Source organism: Cryptosporidium ubiquitum, assembly GCF_001865345.1.
Source record: "Cryptosporidium ubiquitum isolate 39726 chromosome Unknown contig_14, whole genome shotgun sequence".
Lineage (NCBI taxonomy): Eukaryota > Apicomplexa > Conoidasida > Eucoccidiorida > Cryptosporidiidae > Cryptosporidium > Cryptosporidium ubiquitum.
This window is the reverse complement of record NW_021639825.1, coordinates 69984-97219: the sequence shown is the minus strand read 5'-3', so window position 1 is coordinate 97219 and position 27236 is coordinate 69984. Positions and strand designations below refer to the sequence as shown.

The window sequence follows — 27236 nt, the reverse complement described above, 5'->3', positions numbered from 1 at the left end:
TATATATATATATATATTAATATATATATAATTATTACGTATTTTATTTACATATATAATGTACTATATATTATATATTATTTTCATCATCACAAAGTTACCGCCAGAATTGCTGGTAATGCAGACCATTTTGGCGCTACATGTAATATTTATAATACACGTCAGAAAAGTGGTAGAAGATCAAAGTTAGTAGAAGAATGACAAAAACAAATTCAAAGAAACATTAAATTATGATTACGAAATCAAATTAACAAAACAATTCAAATGATTCAACTAACCGCTTATAAGTAAGTGTATGCTAACTGGAAAAGTATTAATATTTTTACCTTTATAATTAATGTATATTAAGTAAAACATAAAAAGTAAATCAATTATTCTTCAGTAATCCAGCAAGATATTTCTGACTAACAACTGCTTTTGGATGTATTACTGTCTCTATAGTACCATTACCAAGCACCCAAATTGAATTACAATTCTGGAGTGAAGCTGCATGATGAGCTACTACAAAAACTGTACAATGTGGGAAGTATGTTCTTAACAATTCATGAACTGGTACATAAGACTTTGCACTTGTCTGGTCTTCAAAAGTATCTGGAGGTGGTTCATCCACAAGAATTAATCTATAGTCTCTCGCATTTACAACAAGTCTTGCTAGAGATAAATACCTAAGCTGAGAGTCTGATAAATATCTTGCAACTAAACTTGTTATGGATTCTTGGCAATCATCACGACAAGAAATGTTTGTGTTCTTCTTATTGTTCATGATGATATTATTCTTATTATGGATACTATTTTCAACGGTTGATGAAGTTATTTTTATGTCTGGAACCAAAACCGTATCTAACATTTTTCCTCCAGGTAATGATCTTATTGTTCCTGATAAACAACAAATACGTAAAGCTTCCCATAAATCTTCTGAAGATCTTTGACCTTCAGGATCAAGAAAATCACGAACTGTCCAACCTTTTAAAATCAATGGTACTTGAGGAAGAACACCAACAATCTTTCTTTTTGTTGATGATGGCATTTGGTTTATAGGCACTCCATCCAAATAAATATATCCTTTTGTTGTTGGTACAAATCCAAAAAGTGCCATAATAAAGGTCGACTTTCCACTGCCTGATCTACCTACTATTCCAATATGATCATTTGGACCAGCGAATTCATTAATATTTTTTAAAGTCGGAGGGAAATACATATTATCCAAGTTTGAAAAAACATCATTCGAATAAGATTGAGTTTTTGTTGACGAATCAACTAATTCTTTGCCCTTGGAATCATTTAATTTATAATTTGGACGACGATATCTGACTTCTAAATCTGATATTAAGATACCTTGTCTTGTATCAGGTATAGCAAAATCTTCTAATATTATCTGTGGGTGAGCTTTACTATCTTCATCAATCAAATTTATATATTCGTAAATACGACCAACTGAACACATATCTTTTTCTAAACTAATTAACCTGAAAATTATCTCATTAATACTTTCAGCAAAACTTATGGTATAAGTTAAAGGCAAAGCCAAAGTAAGATTATATGATGGAGATATTATACCAATTATTGACACTATTAATGTTAAAGGGGCTGTTAAAAGCTGCATATGTAATCCTGCCCATTGGCATGCACAATGCTGAAGAAATCTTGCTCTTTGAAGTTTCTCAATAAAGCTTGCACATTTGTTTAAATAAACCTTCTCTGCATCAAAAGCTCTTATAATTGTTCCACCACTCAAACATTCAGAAAAGATACTACATAATGGAGAAAGAGCTAATAAAGCACATCTTTGAGCATCTCTATAAGTTAACAAGAGTTTATCCCCAATATACTTTATAGTAAATATTATTAAAATAATCTCAAAAGGTAATGTAATTGGAACCATAAATGATACATATGATACATTAAATAATAGTGAGATTAATGGTAAAATAACCGCTGTGATTCTTCTTATTGTACAATTATCAATAGCAAGCATATCAGAACTGAATCTACTTAATATCTTACCAACAGAATTAACATAAAAGAACCAGAAAGGTGCGTATACAATCTTATAAAGAAAAATTTCATGGGATTTTTTTGCAGCTTCAATGCCTCCAATAGCTTCTCCAATATATATAATTAAACTAATAATACTCTCAATTAAAACTGCCAAAGTAGCATTAAAACAGAATCTATAAACATATGATTCTGTGATTTGAATCTTATCAGATTTATTAACATATAATAGTTCAAGTATCTTATCAATAATAACCTTCATTACACATCCAAAAATAAATACAATCATCCATTTTGATCCGATTAATTTAAAGTACCAATTATAAGATGAAAATGAAAACCTATGATTTATATAATTATCTTTATTTTTACAGTTACCTCCTTCGGAATTTAATAATTCTGTAAATTGGTTATCAGTATTATTTGAATCATCATTTAAATTTAATGATTCTAATTCTAAGCTTTTAAAGTATGATGTATTTAATACCAAATTATCACCTACTAATTCTTGGTCAAATAATTTATGCCTGGTTTCTTTAAGGTAATCAGAATAAGACCCACTCCATTCTACTTTACCATCATTTAATACGCATACATTAAATTTGAATCCATCAAAATTGAAATTATAGTCTTGATAAGATGAAGTTGAGTTTACTGATGAATTATTATACAATGGATTAGGATTGGTCGATATAAAAGATTTTCTAGATTCTTTTAATTTGCAACTTGAATTAATATTTGATTGATTTGAATCTAAATCATTTATATCCTTATTATCATCTGGAGTTGCATTATCATTAAAAATATTTGAACTATTGTTATTATATAGGTATTGAATATTGGCCATATAATGATGAAGACTATCAATACTGATTGTAACAATAGAAGAAACGGTTAATAAGAGTCCATTTGGTCCGAATAATCGATTAAATATTTGGAATCCTACTTTAGGATCAACACTGACAAAAACATCATCAAATAAATAAAGTAATGATTCAAATTTTTGAGGATTTTCAGCATCAATAAAGAATTTATTTTTTGAAAATGTTGAAAATCTTATTGGAAGAGAATATAAAGCTCTAGCCAAAGATATTCTTGCTCTTTGTCCACCACTTAAAGAAACACCTCCTTCATCAACAATTCTTAGATCCCCAAGTTGCCATGATGAAAAATCTTCTTTAAGTTGACAACAATCAATAATCAATTCATATTTTTCACGATTCCATTCTCTTCCAAGTAAAATAGCTGATCTAATACTCCCACTAGGAATCCATGGAAGTTGTGGTGAATAAGAAATAATAGAATTTGTTTCTCTTGGTTTAACATAAATACTTGAAGCTGATGGTCTAATTTCATTAAGTACTGCTTTAATAAGAGAAGATTTTCCACAACCAGGTTCTCCTACTAAGAAAATACATTCTCTCAATCTTAATGATATATTAATATTTCTCAAAGTAGTATTTGTAAATGAATCATTATGAAGTTCACTATTCCAAGTAAATATACCATCCTCAATAAGAACCATTAAATTAGAAGGAAATTTATTATTGGTTATATTGGAATTGGATTTTGTATTATATCTATCTGGTATATAAGATAATTCATCTTCTTTATTATAATAAGAATCACCTCCAATAAGAGAAGTAGTTTCTGAAATATTTATATATTTTGAAACAATTGATGATGCTGATATTAATGCAGACTCAGATACCGATACTGAACTATTTGAACAAATTCTATCATTTAATTCTGAGAAGTTATTATTGGTCATATTATTATCATCATTACTATTCATTCTTTCAATAATATTATTATTGTAATTATATTTCATTTTCAATAAGCTATGATTATTAATAGGTTTAATAATATCACTGGATGATCTTCTTCTTTCAATTGGGTGTGTAATAATAAAATTTTCATATCTTTGAATGGAAATAATACCTTCAATAATATTTGTTGGAAGACTTCTAATTTTGGATGAAAGTTGCATAAGTATTTGAAGAGCTGAAGCACCATTACGTAAAAAGTTATCTTTACTATTATTATTTGAATAATAGAATAAATAATAGGTTGATAACATAAAAAGTATATATTGTGAATAAACTTTTAAATGATAATCAATAAAAGCTGCAATTCTACTATAAATAAATCGTTTTTTATTCCAATATAACTCTTCTTCTCTAGATTTGGTAATTCTAGAAATAGCAACATCTTCCAAACCAGTAAGTCTGACAAATCTCATATCACTAAGAATTTCATGGCATCTATCAATTCTTTTATCTCTATTAATCATAAATGGTTCTTTATTAAATGCACCAATAATTTCAAATAAAAAGCTTAAACCAAGCATAATACAGAATGATAATAAAGTAGGTAATGCTGATGAACTTTTAAGTACTTTTGATAATACATACCATGACATAAGTAATCTTATTGGTAATAGTAAGAAATCAACAAATACACCAAAAAATAATTCAATAGCAGCAGCATCACCAATGATTAAATTAAATATATTAGATGATTCGCTAGCAGCATTACTATTAGAAAACTTGACTTCATTTTGTCTTAATAAAAGAGATTTTCTACAAGATGAAGGTTTTTTTGATGATTCTGTCATATAAGTGGTTGATAATGGTAATTCTGGATACATTTCTTTATGTCTAACAACTCTATCTAATGCAACCCAAATAAGAGAACCTTCAATTCTGATACAAAGTCTGGATACAATTATTCTGGAATGACAATCAAAAAATGATTTAAATATTACAGTTAAAAAAATATATAATGAAGAAATCATGGTATTAGTTATAGATGAAGATTCTGAAAAATATGATAAAAAAATGGATGAAAGAAGTGCCAATATATCAAAACATAATCTGAGAAAAATAGCTTCAAGTGTTGGTTTCCAAAGTGTTTTAATAAGAGGTCTATGAATTCTAAATCTCTCATTTCTATACATTGACTTTTTTTCTTCATCTTCTATAGCTAATGAAAGTTTTTCTACCCAATGATCAAGTTTATCAACTTCAAATAGCTCAGGAAGATCATTTATAGAAGTTATTCTGGGGTTCTTACTATTTAGAAGATATGGATTAATAAATCCAAAAGCAGAAATATTCCATATTTTTGTCAAGTATGACCTGAGCCCCATTATAATCAACTCTATGAGGAGTTTGAGATTTAAACCTCAATTTCCTGTAAACTTTAAAGTCCAGAAATTTTTTTTTCAATCTTCAATTTAAAGAATAATATTATGGAGGCCAATACCAGACATATTATTTACTTGATTGATATCAGACACTGACACGGGACGCCATCCATTTAAGTATATATTTGCCCTATTAATTATACTAATGACTTAACCGTCGTTTGGCGCGCGCGCCAATCCGGGTACCGGAATTAATATGTATTATTTTAATTATTATCAATGGGAGAGTAAAATGTAAAAATGGACCAATAAATTGCAATAAAAATATTAATTTAGATAAGATTTTAAGGATCAAATAAAATGTGAAGAAACATGGAAAAAGAAAAATAATATATAAATATCAAGGAAGTGTAATAAGAAGTAAGCTTTAGGGTAAAAATAAATATTGTTAATACTATTATTATTATTATTATTATATTATTTAAATAATGGCCAGTAATTAAACTAACATAAATTGTATAGGAATTAGAATTGCATGAAACAAAATGATTTACAGAATTGGTTAATTATTGGAATTATAAAAGTAATAAATAATGATATTTGTTTACTTTAAATTAATTCTTTCAAAATATAATTGGAAAAATCTTTAAATTGTTTATGTATAACTTTGTTGAGTTGGCCATTTTTGATTATCCAAAAAATGTCACAATTGTTAAATATGTTTATATCATGAGTAATAATTAAAGAAGGACAATGTTTAAATGTGGAATTAATGATATTATGAATTGAAGTTGTTTCAAATACATTATCTTTATATGAAAAAGTAACATTTTGTGGAGGTTCATCAATAAGTAATAATTGATATCTTAATGGAGATATAACGAATTGAATAAAAGATAAGTATCTAATTTGAGAATTGGATAATCTTATTGTGGTATTATTTGATTCACTTTGAATTGAATATGTACTTAATTCATTAGAATCTTGAGAAATGATAATGGTTTCTAGCTTTAAAGGAAGTGATTGAATAAAACCTAACAATTTAGTTTTTTTTAAAGCTCTTAAAATAAGATAATCACTATATTCAGTAAAAGGATCTAATAGTGATCTGATTGTTGCACCACTTATTATAAGACTTTCTTGAGGAAGTAACCCAATGATTTGATTCTTCTTTTTAATTATTCTTATATCAATATTGTTTAATAAAATAACTCCCCTGTTTTGTAAATGTAAACCCATAATTGAGTTAATTAAAGATGATTTTCCAGATCCTGTTCTTCCAATAATACCAATTACATTACCTGGATATGCCCTTAAAGTACCATTAATTGTTAATAAAGTCTCAAATTTTAAATCATTTACAGATTCTTGGTTAAATTCTTTTCCAATAGAAAAATTATTTAATGTAGAAATTTGCAAATCTTTGATAATTAATCCTTTATTATTTGGACCATCAATAATATGATCTTCTTCAAAAATAGGAATAATAGTAAATGTATCACTATCTTTAGAATTAATTGCAAGGGGAGTATAACATCCACTCCTATAATCCTGAATGTGATTTTTCTCATTCATAAGTATATGTTCATTTAACATTGTAAAAGTTTCAATATAATTTTTTATCCTTTCCACTGAACACATTTCTTTCTCCAATTGAACAAACTTATACATGAGAGATGAAATAGACTCAGCTATAGATAGGAAATAATATATACAAATAAATGCAGAACTTGATTTACTTTCAAATCCCAATTGGGTTAATAAAATATTTAAAATAATCCCGACAGGAGTCATTGCCATATTCATCCAAAATCCTGCCCATTGAGTTGAAGCAAGCTGAATATACCTGACTTTAATATACAAATCAATACTTTCGTTAGCTTGGCTTCTAAGTACTTCTTGCTTTTTAAGCATTGTAATAGTTGAACCCCCGAGTTGTGTTCCAGAAAATATTCCACATATAGACGAAAAAAGAGATATAGAAAACCTCTGATATTCCCTGTAAGACGAGATAAACTTGAAACATATTGGTTTTATGATTACCATTATCCATACTAAAAAAAATGGAGTAAAATAAGGAAATGTGTATATTATAAACACTGTCTGGCCTATTATTGTTAATACTGGTGCCAAACCAGAAATAATTGATTTCACTATACATGTATCTATTATTAACATGTCTCCCCCAATTCTATTCAACATTATATGTATTGGTATTATATTCGGTACCTTTATTAATAACAAGTCAAATATACTTTTATAAATTTCATTGGCGCCAAAAGTACATGCAATTGCCTCTAAAAAAAAAGCTAGCCCGCCACAAATCAGACTAAGACTAGTAGATAGAGAATATAATAAAAGGAATTTTTTAAGTGTGTGTGCATGTGTAGAATTTCCAGTAAAAAGTAATTCACTTAATCTTTCAAAAGTGGATTTTGAAAATAATAAAGTTATAAGGAGAATAATGATTGGTTTACCAACCTTTGACAGATACCAATTATAGTTTTTTAGAGAAATGTAACCTTTGTTAGTAACTTTCTCATTAAAGGAATTAATTATGCAGGAATTATTATTAGAAATAAATTTGTCAGATTCTGTATTTTGGCGGGAAAATTCTGAAGATGAATTCAAATCCACAATATAAGAACTATCAGAAATACTGGAAAGAGAAGTTGGGTTTATATTATTAGGATTTTTGGGAGAGAAAATCATATTATGATTATTAAGTAGTGTTTCAACACGAGTATCTGTTAAGATTGATTCAACATTATTAATCAGAACTTGTTGAGGGACTTTAAAAGATATTGGTGAATAGTTAAAATTTTCAATAAATATATAGCGAAATGAATGGTATAGGCTGAAAGAGGAGCTTGAATCTAGGATAGAGGAGTATTTAAGAAAAGTAGAGAGTGAATTTTGGTCGATTGTGATTACTACTGAAGAATTTGAGAGTATTCCATTGCTATTAAAAAGATTGTGAAATAGTTTATTGGCGACGGAATGGTCCAAATTGCAAAATATATCATCAAAAATAAATAGAGGACAAAACTCTGATCCCAAGTTTAAGTTTGTTTTTGAAAAAAAGCGGTAAAGAGTTCTTGCAATACATATTCTGGTTTTTTGTCCTTTGCTTAAAGAGTTTCCTCCCTCATCAACCTGTTTTAAATCTCCTTCTTTCCATTGTTGAAAGTCTGTAACTAAATTACAGCATTCAATAATTTTCATGTAATGATCTTCATCATATTCTGATCCAAATAGTATTATTGATCTTATAGTACCAGAAGGTATCCATGGTATTTGTGAAACATATCCTATAGGAAGATTGTTTAATAGATAATAGTTATAATAGAAATAACTATTTATATCTTGTGTATCAAATAGAAAGCCCCTATTTAATAGTATTTCCTGAATTAATGTAGTCTTACCAGATCCTGATTCTCCAATTATAAAGACTTTTTCTTTCTTCCTAACCTGTACTGATAAATCCTTAAAATACTCATATGTAGCAGTCATTCTCGAATCTGTCTCTTTAATTAAAAGCTTTAAATCTTCTTTCCTTTCTTCCATTTCTACTAACTTCATTAATGAATGATTTGATTCAACAACTTTACGTCCTTTAAAATCAAGAATAACATCTTCACTAAATAATTGATTGTTTTTACAATGTTCAAACTCAGTTTTGTAGCTTTTTACAACATTCTCTGTGTCTCTAAGAAATTTTTGGAACCTAATCAATGAAATAAATCCTTCGATCATATTAGAAGGAAGCCCTCTAATAGATGAAACTGTGAAGAATATATTAAGAACAGTAACTCCTGTTGGCCCAAGACTCTTGAGAGACTCATTTTGAAGATTTGAATTATCATTAATTACTTTTGATATGTAAGATATAAAAAGAACCAGCTGGGAAATAGTCTGTACGTGATAATCTAAAAAGGTACCGATCTGAACAAGTATTAGTCTTAACCTATTATAAAATGTCTCCTTTTTTCTAATCTCAAAAATCTTATTCATAATCAAGTTTTCCTGTTCAAGTAACCGTATTTGAGAAATTTGTCTAAGCATTTCATGAGTTTTTGATATCCTTATATCACGATACCTCATAAAAGGAGCTTTAAATAAAGATCCAATAATCTGAAGAAAAAATCCCAGAGAAAAAACTATTAGAAATGCTAACACAGAGCTTATTGCTACTGATCCAACATGTTCTTTTAATAATACCCAAGTCAAGAAAAATCTTAATGGAAATGTAAGTAAATCCAAAGTTGAGGTTATCAAATTTGGAAAGCTTGAACAGTCTGCCAACACTATATTCATTATATTTGAAATTTGATTTTTACCTTCATTCCCATCTTTTAAATTACTCTTTCTCTTTTTATGATTAAAAGAGAAAACCAATCTTGAGTAAGATAGTCTTAATAGAAAAGACTCAATCTCTAAAGCCAGTTTTCCACTATGAAATCTATTCTGAGATTCAAATATAAGACGAAGTAAATAAACTATAATTGTTTTTATTCCCAATTTTAAATGCTCTTTAGGTGTCTCAGACTTCATAAAACCACTTAAATAACTTGAAAATATAAAAGATACAAAGATGTTCCCTATCTTTAACAAAATTACTCCCAATATTATTTCCCATTTTACTTGAATAATTCTCCTTAAAAGTGCTGTTGGTTTAATTAAACCACCATTCAGTAGCTTCTCATTATTATAATATGACTTATTTACATACTCATCCAAATATTCTCCCTCCAACTCCAAAATTGTTTTCTTTTTAAAAAGTATCTTTTCATTAAAATATGGAATTACCCAAAAAAATGAAACTTTCTGAAATAATTTCTTTGTTTTCTGAAAAATCTCATTATTCCAGTATATCAAATTTCTTTGATTTAAAGGCTCTTTCATCTTTGACTTTATATTTAACTATATTTTTTGTGTGAGTACTAATTTAATCAATCAAAATGAATAAATATTGCATTATAATAAGTATAAAACCTTTAGATAGTCACTGAAATGATTAATCAATTAATACAAAAATTTAGTATTTCTTTCCGATTAAAATCTTACAAATTTTCCAGATTCTCTTACCCAGTAATAGATGCTAAGCTGAAATGGCTTATAATAACATAAATAAGGAAAATCCAAATGTCAATTACTGGTCCTTTAATCACAAAAGACAACTTTATATTCTTTAATTCACATGTAATTTCAGTTCTTTCCGCTTTTTTTTTTTTAGACTTCTTTCAGTTTATCAATCCTTATTAGACTATGACTCTTAAAAAAGGCGCCATATCGGGTACCTTTTAAAAAAAAGAAACCGGTATAGGACAAAATGGAAAAAAAAAATTAGAGATGAAAATGAACATGTAACTATGAAACTGTGAACTATATATGGAATAAATACAATGTTATGCTAATTGTAATGTATTTGATCGATTAACAACAAAGATTCGCATTTTATCACTATGATAAATATTATATATAAGTATACAACTTTGAATTCAATATCAATCTTTTTTTTTGCTTAGGATTTCATGGCAAAAAAACTAAGAAATTATTCCTTAATTGTTTTAAAATCTTCTAATTCGGTCTCTGCAGTCTGAAATAGCTGTAACATCTTATCCTGAGAGAAATTTGAGTTCAAAGTAGTTTCTAATAATATCCTTCCTTTACCCAGTACCCATACTTTTTTGCAGTTTTGTAAAGATGCTGCATGATGAGCAACTACAAACACTGTACAATGGGGGAAGTATTGTCTAAGTAGTTGGTGTATGGGAACATAATCTGTAGTTTCTTCTTGGAGTACATCAGGTGGAGGCTCATCTACCAGAATTAATCTATAGTCTTTAGCATATAAAACTAATCTAGCTAAAGAAAGGTATCTTAGTTGAGAGTCTGATAAATATCTTTCATCATCTAATTCTTCAGAGTTATGAAGAGAATATATATATTCTGATGTTTTAGATTTATGATTAGCTTTATTTGCATGATCTGCATTATTACTATTGCATGTAGTACCTGGACTATTATCAGGAACTATTACAGCATCGAGCATTTTTCCACCAGGTAATGATCTTATTAAACCTGATAAACCACATAAATTTAAAGCGTTCCAAATATCATCTTTTGAGAATTTCTGATAGGGATCTAAAAAGTTCTGAACTGTCCACCCTTTAAGAATTAAAGGAACTTGGGGAAGGATTCCTATTAACTTATTTCTATCCTCATTAGCCATCTGATCAATTGGAATATCATCCAAAAATACTCTCCCATTAGTTATGGGAACCAAACCTAAAATTGCTTGTAAGAATGTGGATTTACCACTACCAGTTCTACCAATTACTCCAATATGTTCATTTGGACCAGTATGTGCATTCATCTTGTTAATTGCAGGGGGGAAGTAAATCTCATCAGGATCATCTGCTGGATTACTGTTTGGACGTCTATATCTGACTTCTAAATCCTCAATTTTCACACCTTTTCTGATTATTTTCTCATTACTATTAGATTTCATAATATTTTGAATCACACATGGAGAAGAAAATGGTAAATTGTGAATTTTCTCCCTATTCAACATTTCGTTATATTGATGTAATCTCTCTACTGAAATCATTTCCTTCTCCATATTAACATATGATGTAATTGTCATACCAATATTGGAGGCAATTGATTCTGAATAATAAAGCGCTATACCAACAATACCAGCTCCTGGTCCAGATCCTGCATTTTTACCAGTATTAATAATTTTTTGATTTACTATAGTGGTATCTGAAGATGCAGAAAAGAAATCAGAGATTAAAGCAGTGAAAAAGTTTGATGACATGGCAGTTAAAGGAAAAGTAAGAAGTTGGGTTCTAAGAGAAGACCATTCTTTTGAACAAAGTTGCATAAACTTAGCTCTTTGAACCATGTCAATAATTTCAGTGCCTTGTAACATATAATGATCTTGAGCACGAAAAGCTCTGATAATTGGTCCCCCACTCATTGCCTCAGAGAATACCCCACAAAGAGGTGAATACAAAACAAGACACATTCTTTGAAGCTCACGGGAAGATCTTGAAAAGTATCTGGCAACTGCATAATAGATACCCAGTCCAATCAAAGGAAATAAAAAGATTACAGAAGGTTCTGCTGAAACAACCACAACACATTGAAACAAAACATTCATTGCTCCAACCAAAACTGTGGCAATCTTCATTGCTGGTATATTATCTACCATAAGTAAATCTGTACTGAATCTACTAAGAACTCTACCAACAGGATTAGAATCAAAAAAGTTTAAGGGAGCATTTAATACATCAACTAGCAAATTATCATGAATTTCTTCTGCTGCTCTAATACCACATATTGCTTCTCCAATAAAAACCATTGAGCTTACAGCTAATTGTATAATAGCTAGAAGAGTATAAATAAATGCAAACTTTTTGCCTTCATATATTGACTTTTCAACATCAGAGAGAGGAATTCTGGATGTATAAGATCCCATATAATAATCGGTACCTTTATCAAATAGAGTTTTTGAGCAACATAATATGAATAATGCAAATGTCCAACTCCATTTAAGCTTAGAAAAGTACCAAAAATAGGTTTCCTTTGAAACCATTCCTGTAACTCTTCCCTCTTTTTCCATAACTTTTCTTAAAGTTTCATTCTTTGTTGAAGGATTAATTGGTAGGTAAATTGTATTATTATTTGTAGTAACGTCCAATTTAGAATGAATATGTAGATCATCATCGTCATGGCTAAAATCCTCAGATTGTGTCCCATGCTCTCTATGGTTAAAGTCTAAATGTACACATCTCCAGTCTGTTAGGTATGACTGGTACCCTCCAAAGAATTGAGGGGATCCATCATCCAAAACTAGTATTTTGGGATTAAAATCTTTGATTAACTTGTTAGTACCCATTAAGAATGATAGGTTTGTATGATCAATAGACAATATTGTTGCAACTTTTCTTAAAAGGCCATTTTGGCCAAAAAGTCTTCTGAAAATAGTTTTACTTACTCCAGGGTCCAAGCTTATAAATATATCATCTAATAAATACAAAATTGATTCATCATTGGAAGTTAAGCTATTGTTTAAATTGTAATGGTAGTGGTTATTATTATGAGAGTTTTTAGAATGTGTTTTAGATTCTAATAAAGAAGAAGGCTCTTTGTCATTTGAAAAAAGATAGTCTGGAAGTGAATATAAAGCTCTTGCCAAACAAATCCTGGCTCTTTGGCCTCCACTTAATGAACATCCTCCTTCATCAACAATTCTAAGATCTCCATCTTGCCAAGATTTAAAATCTTGACGAAGCTGACAACAATCTAATATAATATCATATTTATGCTGGTTAAGGGTTCTACCAAATAGAATGATATTTTTAATACTACCATTTGGAATCCAAGGTATCTGTGATGCATAAGCTATAGGGCTCTTAGTCTCTCTTGGCTGAACATATGTTACTCCACTTTCCTGAACAATTTCATCTAATACTGCATTCATTAATGAAGTTTTTCCACTTCCAGGAGATCCAACGACAATAATAGTTTCACCTAGAGATAATGATAAATTGACATTTTTTAATTTAAATCTCACATCAGAATTAGTACAATGATTAAAAGCAGTATCTGTATTTAGTTCACAATTTCCATGATGTTGATTATAATGTTCTTTATTTCCATTATTTGTGTACTTATTATTCCTTTTACGAGTATCCTTATTCCATGTATAAGATGAATTTCTCATAATGACAACATCTTTGCTGGTAACATCCTGTAAATTAACAAAATTGTTACTTTTATTTTCACTAGTATATCTTGAGTAGATATTCAAGTTTGTATTGTCAAAACGACCAATAGAACCTTCTCCATTAGTTTCTTTATCAGAAATAGATGGTGATGTTTGATTTCTTGAGGACAAAAGTCCTGCAGACTCTGGAGAACTTGTATTCTCTCTGTAATAAGTAATTAATCTAGGGGCAGTAATATTTCTGGCAAGATCAAGAGAATTGGCGCCAGAATTTTGTGTGCATGCATTTTCAGCTGGGAAAGTATTTTTTGTATTTGGGGAGAAGTCATAAAAATTATTAGAGGTAATAGAATGTGAGTCACAGTGCCTGAGGTCAAGAGGCCTTGATCTTATAAATGACTGAAATCTATTAAAAGAAATGAGTGCTTCAATGGTGGCAAAAGAATACATGGATAGGTTTCTGCAAGGTCCTAATAGTGAAAATAATACTTTGAGAGTAGTAACACCTACAGAGGCAGGAATTACTAAAGGAATATTATATTCTCTGGAGTAATGAATCCCTTTATATACTGCAAGTAGAAATAGAACAAGTTGAGCAATCCCTGACATTTGATACCCAATCCAATTACCAATTAGAGATAATGTATTACGAATTTTGTTAGCTTTCATTTCAACTGTTCGGCATTTCATAACTCTACTTGTAGCAATATTTTGATATCCCATCATTTGTAATGTTCTAACTTCACTAAGTACTTCATGGCATCTGTCAATACGTTTGTCTCTAGCTGACATAAAAGGTGCTTTATATGTGGATGCAATGATTTGGCATGTGAATGAAATAACCAAAAATACGATTAATGTTAATATTCCAAACATAGTAGTTGATGATCCAAGTGAGTCTTTAAGCACAAAGTATGCGATAATTAGCCTGAAAGGGAAGATAAAGCACTCTATTGCATTAATGAGAAATCCCTCAACAGCTAAAGTATCTACAACAATTAGATTAAATACGTTTGATGATACAACAGCCTCACTATCTTGGATTCCTCTAGATTCTGCATGACGTAGAATAATTGATTTTCTTGCAGATTTTCCAATGGCAGATTCTTCAAAAGAGATTGCAGAAGCTTTCCAATGTACTACTCTTCTAAAAGTCATGGATATTAATGAAGCTTGTATACGCAAGCTAACCCTTCCACACCAATAGCTATATTGAGTCTCTACGAGAATTTTGAGTAGTGTTAAAACAATAAATATACTACCCATATAATAGTTATTTTTGTGGTTATTATTATTGGTATTATTAGAAGTAGAATCAGGCTCTAAACTTGCAACAAAATTTCTTAAAGATAATGTAGCTAAAGTTTGTAATAAATCAAAAAATATCTTTAGGAGTAAAACAGTAAGACATTGAAGCCAAAAAACTTTAAGTAAGGGTTTATATATTCTTAAACTTTTTCCTTTAAGTTTACTTATTCTTTCTTCTTGATTAACTGCCCTTTCTAAATAAGATGTCCATAATGTAATATCATCATTTTCAGGTAGACGGGGAAGATCATCAGCATTAACTCCAGTCCCCAAAAACCTTGACATCCAAGGTGATAACCAAGTAAAGAATAGCTTACTCCATAGGGTATTACCCCCAGCAAATTCGATATTTTTATTATTGAATTTCATATCAAATCTCTAAACTTATATTCTTCCAATAAAAATTCCAAATTTTTAGTAAATATTCATTATTTTCTCAAAAAATCGTAATATAGATTAATTGTTAAATTTTGACAAGAATTCAGTCAATCTAAAACTTTTATTTATTTAAAGATACAAATCTATAGCCAAATTAATATGCCATTTTAATTTGTGACAATATCTTTTGCTTGTTTCTAAGAGCTAAGTATATTAAATCTCCTCAGGTTCCCCTATAACTTTCTCAAACTCGTTCTTTTTTTTTTGACTTTTCTACCAGAAGTAATCTAGGAGAAATCCCGCCAAAACTTTTGACATACGCTTTCCACTATCTAGGTATCTACGCGCGCCGTCTACTTTGGACTAAATGTCAGCATTTATTTTAGATAATATTAATGTAAATAGATCAGAGACCTATAATAAACAGTAAAATTTTTAAAAGATAAATTTAAAAAATAAAAAAGTTATATTACGTAACTTTGTTCATTAATATTTGTTTAACAGTATGAAAAAATAGCTGTGATTTGAATAAAATAATAGTTTTTCAAAAACAACTTATATGAATAAAAAAAAGTTAATAGAATATTCATTTAACTTAATATTACTGTTTTGTATAAGTTTTTAGCAACTAGTTGAAACTAATATAAGGATTAGTCTACTTTTGAAATCCTGCATTAGATAATGTGCAAAATTAAATTTTAAAGGTTATTACATAGGAGAACCATCTCTAATTTTACTTAGTAATATTTTTATTCAAATATAAATAAGGAAAAACAAAATTTTCTATGCTTTCTTTCTTTCAGCGTCTTAAAAAAAAAATAGAAAATTTTTTTGGCAAAGTTCATATTTTGAAGAACTTTAAACTACAAATGTGTTCTTTACACAGATTTAAAGCAAATACTTACATTGTAAAATTAAACATTCAGTTACTTAAACACATAGATATATCCACCCATTTCACTCTGTAAATCTACTTTATTTTTTCTAATAAACTCCAAACTTACTATATCTTACTCTAGATAAAAATTAAAATAAGCCCATGTAAAATTTTAAAAATAGTTATACATACATTTTTTATTATCAAATAGGCCATAATGGAGTGTACCATTCATTTATTATTATTAATTGTAGCTGCCGCCAAAACACGTAATAATTACGTGTTTTGGCGCCCAAGCTACAGAATATATGCATGGCTATAGGTCAGATTATGATCAAATAATAAGAAAAATTTAAAAATTACTTTTGGGGGGAGGGTTTATTTCTTTAATATAATATATTTGCTTTATTCATTTTTTAGTGTTACTATTTCCATTTTTAGTTGTTATAATAATAGTATTTTTGATGGTAAAAATTAGTCAAGATGATTTTTGGTTAATTGATTTGAGAAGAAATAATGAAGTAAATGTAACTAAGAAAATGATTGCATTAAAATGAACCTTAAAGAAAAAAAATTATAGTGAAGACTAGTTAATATTTAGGAAAAAATCTGGAATGATAATTAGGATAAGCCAAGTATTAGTAAATTATTAACAAATAGGAATCAATTATAAAAAGCTCAAAGATTCCGTTGTCGATTGCATGTCAAAGAAATCTGGATTATTGAATTGATCACTAGTTGTCGGATGATCTTTGGAGATAATATTATTGCTAAACCCATTATTTGATTCTTTATTCACGGAAATCTTGTCAATTTCCAGTCGAATGTCTTTGAGATTGATCCAATTATCATTAGGTAGTGTAAACTTAGAATCTTGTTCTGAACTGCTATCATAAATTTTATCGGATAATTTTGTTTTTTGGATAAATTTACCATCTATTGAAAGAATGTCTTCAGCTTTAAGTGGTTCGACTATTTGGAAATTGTTATTTTGATTCAAATCACTTGGATAATTTTCTAGTTCGAAAATTTCTTTTCTATTTGGAATCGGCAAAGTTAATGGATTATTTTCACTTCTAGATAGTTCATTTTCATAAATATTGGAATGATTTTCAATTTCAGAAAAATCAAAGGAATCATTATTAGAAATTCCTTGACTTTTATTATTAAAATTTATTTGATAATAATTATCATTTAAAAGGTTTTCAGGATCCAATGCCTCATACTCGAAAACCTCTGGAGGAGAACTATCAAATCGAACTTGTTTTAAATTGTTTAATTGTTTAAGCATTTTCCTTGAGGAGTGCTGATGAATCTCATGATATAAAGAAGAAACATCATTATGGATTTCATATTCATCTTCATGGATGACTGTTTTATTATACATTTATTCTTCTTTATATTATTATTATGTGTTGCAGTGATATTTATGTAATATATTCTATTTAAAACTGTTACTAATATATCTATTTTTCTTAGTACCTATGTAATATATCAATATATATTTATATATACATAAAATATTAATATATATGTATATATACCAATATATGTACAAATAATATATATTATTTCTCCTTAATAAAAATTTATTAATTTATAATTCAACACTTGTTCACAGTAGAAACATGTCTTAATAGCTAGAATCAATCAAATTTGTGTATTATTTTCATCTAACTATTACAAAAGCTTTCTCCATGCCATTTCACGAATATTTATACAATCACACTTATAACAAAAATCTTCAATTTTCACTTCCGCTACATGATATGCTCGAAATTTTGTCTAACCTCAGATCCGAGAATTTAATTATTACAATCTAATTAAAGACAAATTAGTTTTGTGGGGGTGGCGGGTTTTTTTTTTTGCATTGGGTCTGATTAATTGCATTCATTTTTTTTTGGTTTTAAATGTCTGTGATTTTTATAGTGTTTATAAATACAAACATTGTTCTGTCTTTAATCACATTAATTGTTTTGTTTCACATTTATTTAATGATTCTTACTCTTGTATTTGTATTATTATCACTTTTTTCTTTCTTCTCCCCACTTCCCTTATTACCCCTCCCTATTTGTTAGTCCAGTTTAGACATAATGTAATTGGCCTAGAAAAAGAAATTTAAATATAAGATTTACTTAAAAATAATGAGATGGAATAAATGAAGGTAAGATAAATAGAAAATATAGAGTATAAGATAGTCACCAGACAACTATCAATTCCTCAAAATAATAATAATATATTAAATGTATGGTAAAATAATTGGCGGTAAAACTGTAAGTATTAATATGTAATATTTAGTAGTAATAACATTAGTAGTGGTACTAGTATTAGTAATAGTAGTAGTGATATTGTAATAGTTTACTAATTGTAGTAATACTGTATTTTTAGTATTTTAAAAATAGTAGTAATATTAGTGTCAGTAATGATGGTATAAAAGAAAAAAGATTGGTTGTATACTTGGATGTTTTTAATTCAAGTATTACTAGAATTTTGAACATCAACTAATTTTCATTGTTTGTTTGTTTCTTAATTCTAACAAACATGGTTTGTCTGTGTGTATTTTTGTACTTAGAATTAACCAACTTAATAAAGTGCCTAATTTGATTACTTTCAACCATAGTATAAGTATATCCAGTTTTTCCAGCCCTTGCAGTTCTTCCAGCTCTGTGGATATAAGTTTTAATATTATTAGGAACATCATAGTTAATAACAATATCTACATCAGAAATGTCGATACCTCTTGCTAAAATATCGGAACAAACAAGAATATTAAATTCATTATTATTAAATTTCTTCATAAGTAGATTTCTTTCCTTTTGGAGCAATAAACTTGAAAATTCTTCAATCTGTAATGTTTGAAGATTGTCTTGAGAGTTTTGACTGGTTTCTGAATGATTAATAGTATTAAAAGGAATGAGAATTTTACTGTTATGAATATTTTCAAAATTAAAGGAAATTTGATTATTAGTTTCATCATTACTGTTAAATACAAAGAATAAGTCATTTCTATTGGATTTACTTAATTCTTGTTGTAAATACTTGGTGAGATTTGAAGTAGTTTCTTTACTTGAACAAAAAATAACAGCTTTAAAGTAGGTTTTATAAACTTTTGGAATTCCTTTAATATCAGCTTTTTGATTTTCTGCTACCAATTTACTAAGACTATTTCTCTGTTTCTTATTTAATAATAATTGATATATTAAACAAAGTAAAGTTTCTGGTTTAAATCTTTTATTTGTAACTTTAATATATCTTTGATACATTCTAGATGGTATATTTGACTCTCCAGTAACGGAGGTTATAAAGTATATTGGACGTATTAAATCTAATTGGTTTAATTTATATGGACTATTGGAAATTGTTGCTGACAATAGAATTCTAATGGGAATTTTTTTAGCCAATCCTAATTCTCCATTGTTTTCTTGAGATATAATATATTTTGAAATATCATTCACTATAGAAAGCCAGTCATTATATGGTTGAGATAATAATCTATCAACCTCATCTATTATTATAAAATGAATGTTTCTAAATATTTCTGGAATTTCCTGTTGATCTTGCGATATTATTAGTTGGTTATAATGCTCACAAAGCCTTCCCGGAGTTGATATTACAACATCTGGTTGTATTGTACTTAATTGGTGCATCTCATTTGAAAATGATTGTTGTCCTGTTAAAGTTGTGATTTTTATGGGGAATCTACCTTTATTAACTTTTGTAAAAATTGTGAATACATTTTTAACCTGATTTGCCAATTCTCTAGTAGGTACTAATACTAATACTGATAAACTCGGAAAAGTTCTATTGTACAAGTAATTTGCTATTGGAATCACATAACATAAAGTCTTTCCTTCACCAGTTGGGACTGAAATGCAAATATCACTACTATAGTAATTGTTAATATCTGAGTTGATACCATTTAAAATGTAAGGTATTACTTTTTGTTGAATTGGAAAGAATCCTGTAAAGCCTTCAATTTCTTTAAGTCCTTTTTTAATATTTTTATTAAATCTCTTAAGAAGATCTTCGTCATTCTTCTGGTCAATTTCTGTGTTGTCTAACTGACTAATCTGAATCCATCTAATAAATTTTTAAAGGTAAATTAATGTTTATATTAAATTATTAGTTAATTTATAATTGATCAACAAAAAAAATTTTAACTTACCTTTTAGTCCATGTAGGAATATCAATCATTGATGTATAAAGACACTCTCAAGACTGTACCTATATTCTATCACTCAAAAAACTTATAATATGTATTAATTACTTTTTCCTCTCTGTTTAGAGTTTTCAACCTTTTTATTGTAATTTAACTATTTATTTTCTGTCTAGTTATTCAATAGCTTTCCAGCAACTAATCAGCCTTAAATTTAATATAAATCTCCTTTAAAATTTACAAAATAAGGTATTTTTTCTTAGCCTTCACTTACTTCCTTATAGATGACTTAACAGATTTACCGCCAAAATGATTACAATTATCTCTATATGCAATTTTTCCTTCAATCATGACATGACAAAATTTTGGCGCCATCATGTTTTCACAAATATTATCATTAGAAGGTGGAGATAAGAAGTTAATATTAGATGAGAAATTTAAAGTAAAGAAATTCTAACACAAATAAATATATTCTTGCATTGTGAACAGCTGATTGAAACAAAGAAAAAAAGGAAAAATTGATAGAAAGGAAAAAGCAGATAGGTGTTATTATTACTCATGAGTTGCATTCCAGAACTTCAGATTGAGCAAAGTTCAAAAAAAACAAAAGAACGGGTTTTAAATAAAAGAAAACCAATTTGATCTTTCTTTATTAGTTAATATTTTGTTCTTCTCATTTTATTCCGCAAGACAATTACAAGTATTAGAAAGGGCGGGAAATCTCGAGACAGCTTTTAATAGTATGTATTAGAAAGGAAATAATAGAAATTATTAAATTAAAATAAATAGTTATTATTTGATCTAAAATGTAATATTATATAATTAATAAAAAGAAAAAGTAGTTTTGTAATTAATATATTTTCAAAAAAAAAAATTTAGCGGAAAGACTTAATTATATTTTAATTTAATTAATATAAAGGCACATATTTTAACTTTTTTTTTCAAAAACAAAGATGGCAAAGTCAAAGAACCATACCAATCACAATCAGGTAAGTAATAATTCATTATATCAAGGGTATCGTACCTTTCTTTGTTTAGAATTAGACTCTTTAACATTGAAGTAAGGTTAACCTTGATTTATTATTGCATTGAACAATTTACTTTTCTCTTTAATTTCTAATAAATAGAACCGTAAAGCTCACAGAAACGGAATCAAGAAAGCAAAGAGCTACAGGAAATTACCAACATTCGGTATGAATGCTAAATTTTTGAAAAACCAGCGATTTTGCAAAAAAGCTGCTATGAAGGAAGCAGCAGCAGCAGCAGCAGCAGCCAAGAAAGCTCTTTTTAACTAAATCAAGCCTATTAATATAATATGTAAATGAACAAGACATAATTTTCTGTTGTCTGAGTTCACAATATAGTAGGTATTAGAACACTTTTCAAGCTAGGAGTTAAATCTTATTCTAAAGAAGCCGATTTTTCGTATTCTGTTAAGCTTCATTGTAACTTTAACTAATATAGATGGGGGGGTTGGAGAAACAGAAGTGTAGTTTCTATTATACAAGCAATTAGCAACCTAAATTCTAGGATGTTCTATTCTTTCTAATAATACCTTTAATGGTTACAAGAAAAAAAAAATAGGTTGGACCAATCAAGTAGAGATGTAATAAAGAAAGTTAGTTTTCTATATACTCCTTCAAAACTAGTAATGATAACACTACCAATTATTCAGATTAGTCGAACAATGAGAAACCTAGGTCACCTTCTTCTTCCTCTTCCTCTTCCTTCTTCTTATCAGCTGGAGCAGATTCAGCTGCTGCACCACCAGATGCTGCTGCTGCTGCACCACCGGAAACTGCAACACCACCAGTTGGAACAGATTGGAGCTTAGACAAACCAGAAGCAATGACTTCGTGGCTGAGCTTTCCACTCATGTTGGAGATCAGGACATCAACAATAGATTGGTCAAATTCGATACCTACTGATTCCAAAACTTTCTTGATATCATTAGCAGTTGGTTGTTCCTTTCCAGAGGAAACACAAAGTAAGTAAGCTGCGACGTATTTCATACCCATTGTTAATTAATCTTTTTGAGGCTTTTTCTTTCCTTTAAATTATAGTCTTAAAAAATTGAATTAAAAATTAACAGGCTGATCCTGTCAAGATAGAAAAATATTATTATGTAAACAGAAAAAAAAATTTAGTCTTGTCCTGTTTATTAAATAATTAGTTTTTTTTATACTTAATATATTTAAATATAATATAAATATATTTACCTAAATAATTAATAGAGTGCTATTTAATTTGTCAAAACCATAATTTACTTTATACTATTTATTAAACTTTTACTTTGTCTTCAATTTTGACAAATATAACTGTCTTCGTTATTTTATCTTTTTTACTATTCAATTTACATTCGCCTATTAATAATTTCTATTTGAAGACGAGACAGTCACGTCTATCAAATTTATTTATTACGATCAAAAAAATAAATATATATCAGACGCCAACCATTTTGCAATTTAGGCGGGAAATTAGAAAATATAATATAATTAATGTTGTTAGGGTGGGGAGGGGAGATATTACTTATAACATATAGTGGTTAAATGTAATTAATAGTATATGCAAATTAAATAAGAATTAAAAGATATTTATTGAGGGAAAGAGGGATAAATAATTATTAATAATATTTTTAATTATAATAGATTAAATATCTAGTATTTAATACACATTAATAGATAGAAAGTAAAATTTCACATTCAAATAATTTAACTAGTATATATTGCATTCTTTTCTTCTTTTTTTTATTTTTAGTTAGTATCAAGTAAGATTAATTGCAATTAAAGATTTAATAATGGTAAGTTTTTCACTAATATATAATGCACTTAAAGAGGCTTAGTAATACTATAGTGCATAATATAAATAATTTAATATTAATAATGGGAAATGCTAACTAAATTGCATGCTATTTAGGCACAATCAAGATTTACAAAACTCAAGGGTGAATTATATGAAAAAAATGTTGAAAAGAGAGGAAATGTTTCATCTTCTAAGAAGAAAAACAGTTATCCTGTTGGTCCTTTTGTTTTAGGACTATTCATTTTTGTAGTTATAGGTTCAGCAATAATCCAAATGATAGTTAGTGCTACAACCAAACATTTAGATTAAATGTATAAATTTTCATAGGAGTTTAGTAGAAGTTTAATGATTGTTGATGAATTTATACATTTTTCTTTTTTTAATTCTAAATTCAATTAGTAAATCTGCATAGGGGTCAAATGGAAGGGAAGCTAGGATTGTTTATTACTGAATAGTTAAAGTTGTGTGAATCTAGTTCTAATATCTAATACAATAGATATATAGAAGTTATAACGAGTAAGTATTACTGTTTTTTCAATGTCAATTTGACATAGAAATAATTTTCCTCTTTGAGTAAAGCTGATTTATTTTCAATAAAGTGCTTATTTTTACCTGGGGAGGAGTAATTGTAATGGATGATTTTCGAGGAGATAAAATCATAATCTTTTCATTATTTCCTTTATAATTATCATTAAGAAGTGCTGAGATTGATCTGCTATTTACACAGTAATGATTACATAGACAATGGATAATCTTTCTAAGTAGCTTATTACACCCTTTTATAATTAGTAAGCTGGATCTCTGGGAAGAGTTCAGGTGAGATTCAAACTCAGAAGAAAGAGGAGAAAAACCACCATGAACATCATCATCTTTAATATCATAAAAGCTCATCATCTTACAGTCTTTTTCTGAAACTAAAACCAATTTGTGAATTTCTTCATAAAGTTTTTCCTGTTTTTGTGAATCATTCCGAATTAATTCAATCATCAGATTCTCAATATTAAATATAAATCCGACTAAATCATCTCTATCAAGAAGTGATAATACTTCTCCAAAGACTTTACTTAAATAACCGGTAATACAACTCCTCAAATTAATATTATTGAAATTTTCTGCTTTAATATTTACATCACAATTTTCATGATTAGTGAAACATTCTTCATCAAGATCCAAATTAGAACATATTTTTTTTAGACTTGCAAAAAAATTTTTAGTAGGAACTTCCAGTCTTTCTGTTTGATTCACAATTAACTCTTTTAATCTTTTATCTCCTTCCTTGCAATCTAAGAAAAGTTCATGTAATTCATTATCTGAACTCAGTTTTATCCAGATACTCGGAGAGATCATATAGTTTGGATCTCGAAAAGAAGAAGAAATTATGATTGATTCAATCTCATCAAATTCATAATTATCACAGTATTGGTGAATCTGAAATGCTCTCCCTCTGTTAATTAGTAATTGACTATTCAACCAACGACGGTATTTCCTACTTCCCAACATTTTAATTAGTCCACTCCTTCTATTAAGAGGGGGAATTGTACACAAATTATAATTCTCTAGTAAGTAAATGTAGGTCTAATAGCTCCAAGAAATATTTACTAAGTGGGGTAAATGCTTACTTAAGCTTTACTTATAAATGCCAGTAAAAAGACTTCACTGTACCACTTTCTCAGTCTATTTTTGACCCTTTATTCTAGAGAAAATTCGCCTTTCTAAGGCTAGTTCGATTCATCTTTGTCATTTCTTTGGAAAAAAAATTAAATTTTTTGATTGCTCACAATTGTTTCCCCTCTTTTTGACAAATTTAAACAACAAAATGTTCCCGCCAGAATATATAATGAAACTAACAATTAAGTAAATTGCATGCACTTAAAAACATAATCAAAATATATTACACTAATTATATTACCGTCAAACATTAAATAAAAATTTTACTTCTAATTCTATTCATTTAATTAAAAGTGAGAATGTTAATTAGAGATACTAATGATATATCGATTTGCAGAAGTTGAGTATTAATTTACGTCAATGTAAATAATATGAATTTTAAAAAAAATGAGGGGGGCGTTTTAAATATTGAGTAAAACCGATTATAGTCCATTGAATAAATAATATGGGGAAGGCGGGTTCTGCATGCATAATGTAAATATGAGTAAAAGAAAATAAAATGTATACAAAATATAATTTATAAAGGTAAATCATAGTGAATTTATATAGAAAAAAAATCAGAATATATTTAATTATAAAAAGAAGACCTTCCTATTTACCTGTAAATCAGGTCTCCATAAGTATTCGTAAATACCCTTTTTAGTATTAAATGTACCTTCCTGTATCCACATTAATTTTAATGTAAATCTCGGGCCAATCTCCTGCAATCCGGCACTATTAATAGCTTGATCTTGCTGTTCCTCAGCATTTTTGGTGTTTGGAGTCCTTTTTTTGCGGAAAATATATCTATAGTGTCTAAAAAAAATAAAATCTCTTTGGTTATGAAATGCAATAACTCTTCTACCAGCAAAATCAGGATTAAATGGGAACAAAGAAGCTAATTGTCTTCCAATTCTATAACCAATTCTAGTATCAAAATTATTCAAAATGACTTCTGGGTTATGAGTAGTGGAAAAAGCTGAACCTTTCATATCTTGAGCAAGTTTAACTGATCTAATTCTAAAATAGCTTGTAGGCCCAATAGGTAGATGGCATATATATAACCCCCATGGTATTTTCTTTATTGGATGTTCAGTAAATATGAGTATATCCGTATAGTTATCTTCGGTGCCTTTTTCATTCACTTCTTTAATAATATCCTTAATATTAAATCCATTTCTTTTGTAGAAATCACAATTAGGAATTATTGAAACAATTTCTTTAAGAAAGTTATACATATGTTTGCTGGCCCTATTATTAGTAGTGATTAGCAATTTAGGAGATCTTTTTTTTGAGAAATAATCAGAAAATTCATCATTTTCCATTTCTTTATGCAATTCACTGTCGTTTAAAGGATCATGAACAAAAGTCTCATCAATTTCCCGGGTATTTTCTATTGTTCTAGGCGTACCTTTAACTACCTCCTCTCCCCTTTGTTCTTTTTCTCTATTTTCTCTTCTTCGTTTGCTTTTTTCTAGTTTCTTCTCACGTTTAAGTTGATTTGCAAGTTCTACCCTCTTAATTTTATTTTTGATACTCTTCAAATTGATTTCCTTATTAGCTAATTCTGTTTCTTTATCCACTTTATCTTTTGCATTTTTGGATGATTTACTTTTAGCCTTTGTACTACCGGTATTGTTATTGGATATTTGTTTTTTTTCTTTTTTACTCATTTTTAGTTTTCATTAAATTTTTAAGCATGCAAAACCTGTTTCTAAAATTTAGAGTCTTTTAGTTAGATCTATTTATTTTTTCTTTTCTTCGATCTGAACTTGTAAACACCAATTTGAATGTTTCTAACAAACCAAAACCAAATTTAAGTTTAAGCTAAATTATTATTTAGTGGTATTTTTCTCATACCATAATACTCTATTATAATTTTGAGGGGATTTTTAGTAAGAATTATTTTTGAGTAATTCTGCTCCAAATACAAATCTTGATTTTAATTTAAATGAAAAAGCAAATTTCTAAGAAAATTTAAGATTTCCCTTAATTAATTTATTTAACATATCAGTCTATTGTCAATTTAACATTTTTCTATTTAATTACGTGGCTAGCGCCAAAATTAGGCGGGTACATGTGATGCCGAGACGAAAATAATTCAAAAGTAAATAAATATTAATTATTAGCAGCTACAATATTGGCAAAAAAATGAGACATTATATGTACAATAATAATTGAAAATTAA

General features: G+C 28.1%; 9 protein-coding genes across 9 annotated transcripts; 1 reads left to right on the top strand and 8 right to left on the bottom strand.

The window, feature by feature from the left end:
* Positions 1-367: 367 nt before the first annotated feature.
* cubi_00419 (ABC transporter) lies at positions 368-5146 on the bottom strand (the record flags this gene model as incomplete). Its single annotated transcript, XM_029017433.1, has 1 exon — positions 368-5146. The coding sequence occupies one exon, from the start codon at positions 5144-5146 to the stop codon at positions 368-370; it is 4779 nt and encodes a 1592-aa protein (XP_028873922.1).
* Positions 5147-5752: 606 nt separating this feature from the next.
* cubi_00418 (ABC transporter family protein) lies at positions 5753-10048 on the bottom strand (the record flags this gene model as incomplete). Its single annotated transcript, XM_029017432.1, has 1 exon — positions 5753-10048. One exon carries the CDS (start codon positions 10046-10048, stop codon positions 5753-5755), a length of 4296 nt encoding a protein of 1431 aa, XP_028873921.1.
* A 649-nt stretch (positions 10049-10697) lies between these two features.
* Positions 10698-15557, bottom strand: cubi_00417 (ABC transporter; the record flags this gene model as incomplete). The annotated part of the gene is made up of 1 exon (XM_029017431.1): positions 10698-15557. The coding sequence occupies one exon, from the start codon at positions 15555-15557 to the stop codon at positions 10698-10700; it is 4860 nt and encodes a 1619-aa protein (XP_028873920.1).
* A 1553-nt stretch (positions 15558-17110) lies between these two features.
* On the bottom strand, positions 17111-17830 carry cubi_00416 (uncharacterized protein; the record flags this gene model as incomplete). Its single annotated transcript, XM_029017430.1, has 1 exon — positions 17111-17830. One exon carries the CDS (start codon positions 17828-17830, stop codon positions 17111-17113), a length of 720 nt encoding a protein of 239 aa, XP_028873919.1.
* Positions 17831-18944: 1114 nt separating this feature from the next.
* On the bottom strand, positions 18945-20637 carry cubi_00415 (EIF4a-1 family RNA SFII helicase; the record flags this gene model as incomplete). The annotated part of the gene is made up of 2 exons (XM_029017429.1): positions 18945-20523; positions 20609-20637. The coding sequence occupies 2 exons, from the start codon at positions 20635-20637 to the stop codon at positions 18945-18947; spliced, it is 1608 nt and encodes a 535-aa protein (XP_028873918.1).
* A 915-nt stretch (positions 20638-21552) lies between these two features.
* Positions 21553-21894, top strand: cubi_00414 (ribosomal protein L29; the record flags this gene model as incomplete). The annotated part of the gene is made up of 2 exons (XM_029017428.1): positions 21553-21588; positions 21727-21894. 2 exons carry the CDS (start codon positions 21553-21555, stop codon positions 21892-21894), a joined length of 204 nt encoding a protein of 67 aa, XP_028873917.1.
* A 381-nt stretch (positions 21895-22275) lies between these two features.
* Positions 22276-22617, bottom strand: cubi_00413 (acidic ribosomal protein P2; the record flags this gene model as incomplete). The annotated part of the gene is made up of 1 exon (XM_029017427.1): positions 22276-22617. One exon carries the CDS (start codon positions 22615-22617, stop codon positions 22276-22278), a length of 342 nt encoding a protein of 113 aa, XP_028873916.1.
* Positions 22618-23941: 1324 nt separating this feature from the next.
* On the bottom strand, positions 23942-24901 carry cubi_00412 (uncharacterized protein; the record flags this gene model as incomplete). Its single annotated transcript, XM_029017426.1, has 1 exon — positions 23942-24901. The coding sequence occupies one exon, from the start codon at positions 24899-24901 to the stop codon at positions 23942-23944; it is 960 nt and encodes a 319-aa protein (XP_028873915.1).
* Positions 24902-25641: 740 nt separating this feature from the next.
* Positions 25642-26721, bottom strand: cubi_00411 (IMP4-like U3 small nucleolar ribonucleoprotein; the record flags this gene model as incomplete). Its single annotated transcript, XM_029017425.1, has 1 exon — positions 25642-26721. One exon carries the CDS (start codon positions 26719-26721, stop codon positions 25642-25644), a length of 1080 nt encoding a protein of 359 aa, XP_028873914.1.
* Between the last annotated feature and the right edge of the window lie 515 nt (positions 26722-27236).